This window comes from Tachypleus tridentatus, chromosome 12, assembly GCF_004210375.1.
Source record: "Tachypleus tridentatus isolate NWPU-2018 chromosome 12, ASM421037v1, whole genome shotgun sequence".
NCBI lineage: Eukaryota > Metazoa > Arthropoda > Merostomata > Xiphosura > Limulidae > Tachypleus > Tachypleus tridentatus.
The window spans coordinates 4,674,352-4,681,164 of record NC_134836.1 but is presented as its reverse complement, the minus strand read 5'-3'; the positions used below and the strand labels follow the sequence as shown (position 1 = coordinate 4,681,164).

At 37.9% G+C, this 6,813-nt stretch overlaps 1 protein-coding gene across 4 annotated transcripts in view; it reads right to left on the bottom strand.

Moving 5' to 3' along the window:
- Positions 1-2,666: 2,666 nt before the first annotated feature.
- LOC143233555 (uncharacterized) overlaps positions 2,667-6,813 on the bottom strand; it is a 28,705-nt gene continuing 24,558 nt past the window's right edge. For 2 of the 4 annotated variants that reach the window (XM_076469893.1, XM_076469894.1), the window contains 2 exons: positions 4,741-4,784; positions 2,667-2,883 (listed from right to left, as the gene is read on the bottom strand). In XM_076469893.1, the coding sequence (XP_076326008.1) occupies positions 2,879-2,883; positions 4,741-4,784 (49 nt within the window). In that variant the 3' untranslated portion in view covers positions 2,667-2,878. Of the gene's footprint in view, positions 2,884-4,642; positions 4,785-6,813 lie in introns of all 4 variants that reach the window. The other 2 variants (XM_076469891.1, XM_076469892.1) reach the window with 2 other exon arrangements.

The following is a 6,813-nucleotide window of genomic DNA, read 5'->3' as shown; positions in this document are numbered from 1 at the left end:
TTGCTTTCTGTCGTGGTATTAGTTGTGCGTCTGGACGATATGGCTTTCCACACTGTATCTGTGGAGTGTCAGATTTTTAATTATTGCACAAACTTGTTTTACAACTATCTGGTGGTTCATGATGTGCAATAGTTGCACAAGCATTTTCAGACTCGTCCTCTGATGAACATGATATTTCCTCTGTATGGCAAGTTTCTATTCTTTTGCTTGAGGTTGTTGGATTATCTGCATTGTCACTTGTCTAATATCGGAAAGTTTCAGACGCTTGCTTGTCATAATTGGAATCTGTTTCCTAGATGACTCAATAGGGTAAAATACAATCTTTATTGAAAAACTTTAACGTACAACGAACGAAGATAGAACAGAATGGAAGTAAGACTGAACTGTACAATGTATTTAAGTCGAACGCGCGAACCTCGCGGTGACTACCGAGCCGACTGACCGCCTGAGCATCGCTGGGACAATAATGTGTGCTAGTTACAACACAAGTAATTGCAAGTTTCTCGAAAAATACTTGAACAGTCACAAATGTATTATATTCCTGTTAAAGCTCATCCAAAGGCAAAGACGTTGTGATATAATATCTATAAGCATGTCTATTAAATAAAAACACCTAAACAAAAACTAGCAATACAATTCGAGTAGAGGCTTCAGGTCGTTGAAATCGCTTCTTTTGTGTTCTAATTATACAAGAAAATACAATATTTTTACTATCTGTGATAAGAGAACATATTGTTCTTTTACCATAAAGCACCAGCACTTTATTAGAGGGCGGTGATAATCTGAAATTTCATGGATTAATGAGGGCCACAAAAACAGGTCTAATGAGCCCTGTTGTAAAATCGAGGCTCAGACTAAAGGGAGCGGAGGGGGGTGATGTAGGGCGCGTCTGTATCCGAGTGTCCAGAACCTGTCGTTAACTGTACACTAAACGTACACTATGGTCAACGGATTCGGCAGCTAAGGAGAGTAAGGCATTCGACAATAAAACTGGCTAGACATGCATAACAACAAATGTCGTAGGAAAACCACACAATATACACATAGCATTGATGCAGCTACAAGTTACAAATGGCCTGCCAGATCTAGATCACAGGAGTTTATGCTTGGGAGTAATATTTTCGAATTTCATGCTCTGTTCAATGTGTTGTGATGAAAATTTTACTTAATCTTACACTACGTACAAGACGTAGGTGACAGTGCTTGCAAGCCTTGTATGTATACTTAGGCCTACTGACTGATACTTACGAACTATCGCTTAGATCGAAAAGCTTAGAAGCACGCCTATGTTAAAGATGTACACTTCGGCTACTGAAAAAGCCTACATCTAGGCCTAATTATGTTATTCGGTTGGTAAGAACACGAGAATCACAAGAACAAACACACAATTTGTAGGCCTGTGATGCAATAAAACAATTCAACAGACCAAACTGTAGGGGGGATGATTGTATGCACCACACCTCCCACCTAAAATGAAGGGGGGATGTATTCCCCCATTCCCCCAGGATCTACGCCCCTGCGGCCATAGCTAATCTTGTTGGGGTCACTCTCTTGGCTACTTAATCAATTTATGACCATTAGGGTCCTTTGGAAATGTGGGATAATTTTTAGAGATTAGCACTGATTAAGTGAAGACACGTCATGGCAAAACGTATTTTGTTACAGAGACGTTTCTGCCCGCATGTACTATTTCTTGGGCCATAATTACGATGGCCTGATGCGCATTGAAGTACAAACTCCATGGTCACGTGGATTAAAACGTTCGAGTCGTCATCTGATAGACGCGGGTTCGAATCCCCGTCACACCAAACATGCTCGCCATTTTTGCCGTGGGGGCGTTATAATGTTACGGTCAGTCTTACTATTCGTTGGTAAAAGAGTAGCCTAAGAGTTGGCGGTGGGTGGTGATGACTAGCTGCCTTCCCTCTAGTCTTACACTGCTAAATTGGGGACAGCTCGGTCCAGTGGGCTAATAACCTGCTCACTTAAATACTTGTTGAAGAATCCGCAAGCGATTGCGGCCCTATGTTCCTGGATGGAATCTAATGGTGATAACTAACTAACTAACTATGGTAAGGTTGTGGCGATTGGATATCAATGGTTGCCAGTTTTAATAACCTATAAACACACCTAAACCTAATTATTAATTAATAACAACTATACACACACACATAGTTAGATACCAGTTACTATCTTCTACCTAAATTTTGTCCTATGTTTCGGCTGCTAATATGTAGCTGTCTTCAGGTGTGTTTCTAGAGGGACAACTGACTTTATATTGTTTACATGTCCTTTATATGTTTTCAGAGAGACATTTGATTCGGGAGAATATGTCTGTAATTTTCTTTCTGTTTGTTTGTAGTGTTTATCTTCTTTATGCTCTGTTTGAAATGTTTTGGGCATTTTTGTTAAGAAGGGTTGTACTGATATGTTTATTCCTCTTTTGTGGTTTCTCAGGAAAAGTCGAAACGGAGGATAAAAAGTAGTTAGTATATAGATACATATGATTACTAGTTAGTAATTAGACTTCACCATTTAGGTTACTAATCATGACAATCACAGTTCATATCTGACACATTTTAAAAAGTTTCAGTTTATAAGTGCAACGTTAACAGAAATTTGTTGTACCATATTCAGTACATCCAATAAATTTCAGAAGACATAGCTTTTCATGAAATCACAAGATATTTATTAATTTTAAATTATTATGACAAGTAGATCTCTTTTTGAAACATGATTTCTTCAGTAATAACAACACAAAGTGTTTAATATAAAGTTCAGCAGTTGTCTTATGGTCTTGACCTAAGGAGTTCAAATTGTCCATGTTTGATTGACTGGTATTTCTTGTGCATCATTATTTCAGTTCGTAGAGTTTCTATCATTCTAAAAGCAAAATAAAAAATAAGACTAATTAACTTAAGGTAAAAAATATCCAACGGAAAAAAATTGGTTTGTATTAACACAACTTCTTTACTTATTCCATCTTCCATTAGGTGGCAGAATGTAACGATTCCAACTAAAAACCAATATTCTAGTTAATAATTCTAGTTTAACGTTGTAATAATTGGCCAAGCGCGTAAGGCGTGCGACTCGTAATCCGAGGGTCGCGGGTTCGCGCTAAACATGCTCGCCCTCCCAGCCGTGGGGGTGTATAATGTTACGGTCAATCCCACTATTCGTTGGTAAAAGAGTAGCCCAAGAGTTGGCGGTGGGTGGTGATGACTAGCTGCCTTCCCTCTAGTCTTACACTGCTAAATTAGGGACGGCTAGCACAGATAGCCCTCGAGTAGCTTTGTGCGAAATTCCAAAAAACAAACAAACAAACAAAACGTTGTAATAATATATAAAAATCAATGTCTAGTAAATATCATAAGCATCATAACGTTAGTTCAGTAGCTGAAAATACATGTATATATATTTCCTGCAGTATAGTAGATATAAAAGACCGTTTAGCGCAAGCAGTATTAATTAATTTATTTTGTGAGTTAATATTTCATAACTGTTTAGTTGTTTTTTATAATAAAAGAGTTAAAAGCAGGTGATTATTAGAAGTTGTGTTTGTAAGTTATTGATGTTGAGACTACTAGATTTCTATAACACCTCATTGAAGTATCTAAATAACGGAAAACAGACGGGGGGTTACGGACAGAGAGCAGGAAGAGAGCAAAACTTAAAACACACGTAAAAGAAACGTTCAGTTAGAGGAAGGTTGGAAAACATAAAGTTAAATGTCATAAGAATGACTAGCCTAAAGGTTGATATGTTAAAGTAAGATTAACGGTTTTCTGACATTTTATGAGGATAATTTGATTCGTCAAAGAATGTTCTAAAACAACTGAACCAGCCTGTCTGGACTTTGACAAGAAGTAGACAATTGTTTGGAATGGAAGTAGACTTATCTATGAAAAGCAGACGTTTATTGGAAGCAGGCCTAAATACGAAAAACAGACAAGTATCGGAAGTTTGAGATATAGCTGCGGCAACTCAAAGACTATATAATAATACTGTTGTGATAAAAAGAAAACAGGGTGAGAGAAGAAGAGGAATAAGTGAATTATACACTGATAGTGTTTAAGATAAAAATAGTTTGGCTTGTAAACTGAATTATAAAGCAACTGTATTGGCTTAAGTGGATTTTCGACAAGTAAAAGAGAACTGTATAGTATTTAAGATACATTTATGATATACATAGTATAAATAATTTTTGTACATACTTTTAACTGATTTTGAATATATTATTTTAAAACAAACAGAGTGCATCTTGTTCATTTATCACCAAGTAACAGACTTTGTGCAGAAAAATTCGTAGCCCGACAGACCCATATACATACCTTATATATACCATTTAAAAGGCAAGTTTTCCTAAGAGTAAAATGTTTCAGTACGTTTTATAAGTGAAGGGAACGAATATATTATAACACCTAACGTTTGTTCTAATGCAATTTGAAAGATTTTCATACTGCAACTTGAGAATCTGGGTATAATTCAATAGGATCCAAAAAAGACAAGATTCATAATCATTATTGTATAATTTTGTTGAGATGTAGTGGAGAACTTTTATGGTGCAAGTTGTTTCATTACTGTGTTATCATAGTGAAAAAAAAAACACACTAGATACAAACATTACTGTAATGAAGAATACCTCTGTAGTCTGACGCAATTTTAATAGATTTTCAGTCCATATGACTAGTTTGCAAATGGCTTCTCTTCGTGGCTCTGCCATATTTGAATCTTTCTTACCTTGCAGAATAACAAGCATTTGGCTCAAACCTTGGGATGTTAATCTGAAAGAGAGGTATGCATGGCTATAGAATAATTAAAGATACACTAATATCAATGTGAGTGTATGCATATATACTCTTCAAAACAAGAAACGCAAAAGGGATATTTTTGTTATTTTAAAGAGAAATATATGTAATAACGTTACAAGCTCAGAGTATGTGATGTTACACGTGTTAAGGCACTGATTGTCAGACCAAAATGACAATAAAAGTTGTGCACTTTGAAAACGGAGGAAAACATCGGATTTTTCGCCAAAACACATGCGTGTCCAATAAATTTGTTTGAGAGATCTGCATGTTCTGCAAGTGCAACATGTGCAAAATCCCTATAAAAGTGACGGGTTCTCGGTTTCCATAGCTCAGTGTTAAGCCACCGACACGCAATACAGTTACGCCAAGACTGACTGAAGCACAACGCAACAACGCCATTGGTTGCTTGGAAGCAGGCGAATCTCGATCAGATGTTGCCAGAGCTGTGAATGTCCACCCAAGCACCATCACAACGCTATGGAATCGTCACCAACAACATGGATCAACTCGTGACCATCCACGATCTGGCAGACCTCGTGTGACCACGCCCGCACAAGATCGCAACATCCGGTTACGTCACCTTCGGGATAGGACCACCACTGCGACGTCTACTGCCTCAACCATACCAGGACTGCGTAGGATTTCCGATCAGACCATACGCAACCGTCTACGAGATGCAGGAATCCGATTTCGACGTCCAGTCAGAGGCGTCATCCTCACCCAGCAACATCGTCAAGCACGGCTGCAGTGGACTCGGGCACATCGGGTATGGCCTTATGTTTGGTTCAGCGATGAATCGCTTTTTTATGCTTCGTAGGCAGGATGGAAGGACCCGTGTTTACCGTCGCCGAGGTGAACGTTTTGCAGCAAACTGTGTGCAGGAAGTTGACAGATTTGGTGGTGGCAGCGTCATGATGTGGGCTGCCATCGCCTACAATGCCAGAACAGACCTTTTGCATATTCGAGGGAATCTTACGGCTCAACGATACGTCGACGAAATTCTTAGGCCCCATGTGCAACCCATCATGGTGAACGTCAACGACGTTTTTGAACATGACAACGCCCGTCCTCACACAGCCCGACTCACCACTGTCTTCTTGAGACACCACAACATCAACGTTCTTCCCTGGCCCTCCAAATCACCAGATTTAAACCCCATCGAACATCTTTAGGACGAGTTGGACCGACGTCTGCGACGGCGACAACCTCAATCGCAGACTCTACCTCAGCTTGCAGCAGCTTTGCACGAAATTCAAAACAATACTATACAAACTTTCTGCATATTATTTTTTTAGTAGGTAATCCACGTTTTAAACCGTAGTTGCTTTAATTATTATATAACTTTATTTTAACTGTAGTTAAGAACTGTAAATATTTTAGAATTATAGCTTGATTACCACTGTTAAGAATAACTTGTGTGACATTTCTATTGTGAATATAATAGGTGGCTAAAGAATTTCAGAATCTTCAAACAACCAAAAGTAAGTAAAAAATATAAATGATTACTTCATTGTAATAAAATATTCATTAAGTCCATGGTTTCTTAAAGGACAAGCTGTTAATATAATACTCTTTCAAATACGATTCAATGTCTGTTCGTAAGTAGTTTAAGAAATAAAAATGTCATCATCATATTTATATTACTTTCGTAACGTTTCATCATCTAAAAACATATCTTCAACTAAGACAGTTTTATCCAGAAATGGGGTTGCTTATTGCATGTTAGTATTTTTTTCTCTTGCGGATGGCGGATTTACAGAGCTAAAATTAGGGGTTCGATTCCCCTCGGTGGACTCCGCAGATAGTCTGATGTGGCTCTGCTATAAGAAAACATACACACACACTCTTTCACATGGACCAGCAATGCTAGATAAATTTTCATTTAATTGAAAGTACTTTAGGCAATAGTTTGAGAGTACGAGCACACTCCTTTTATAGTTTCTTCTAAGATTTATTACCACAACGATGATGTTTTTAATCCCCCTTTGAAGTTACGTGTATT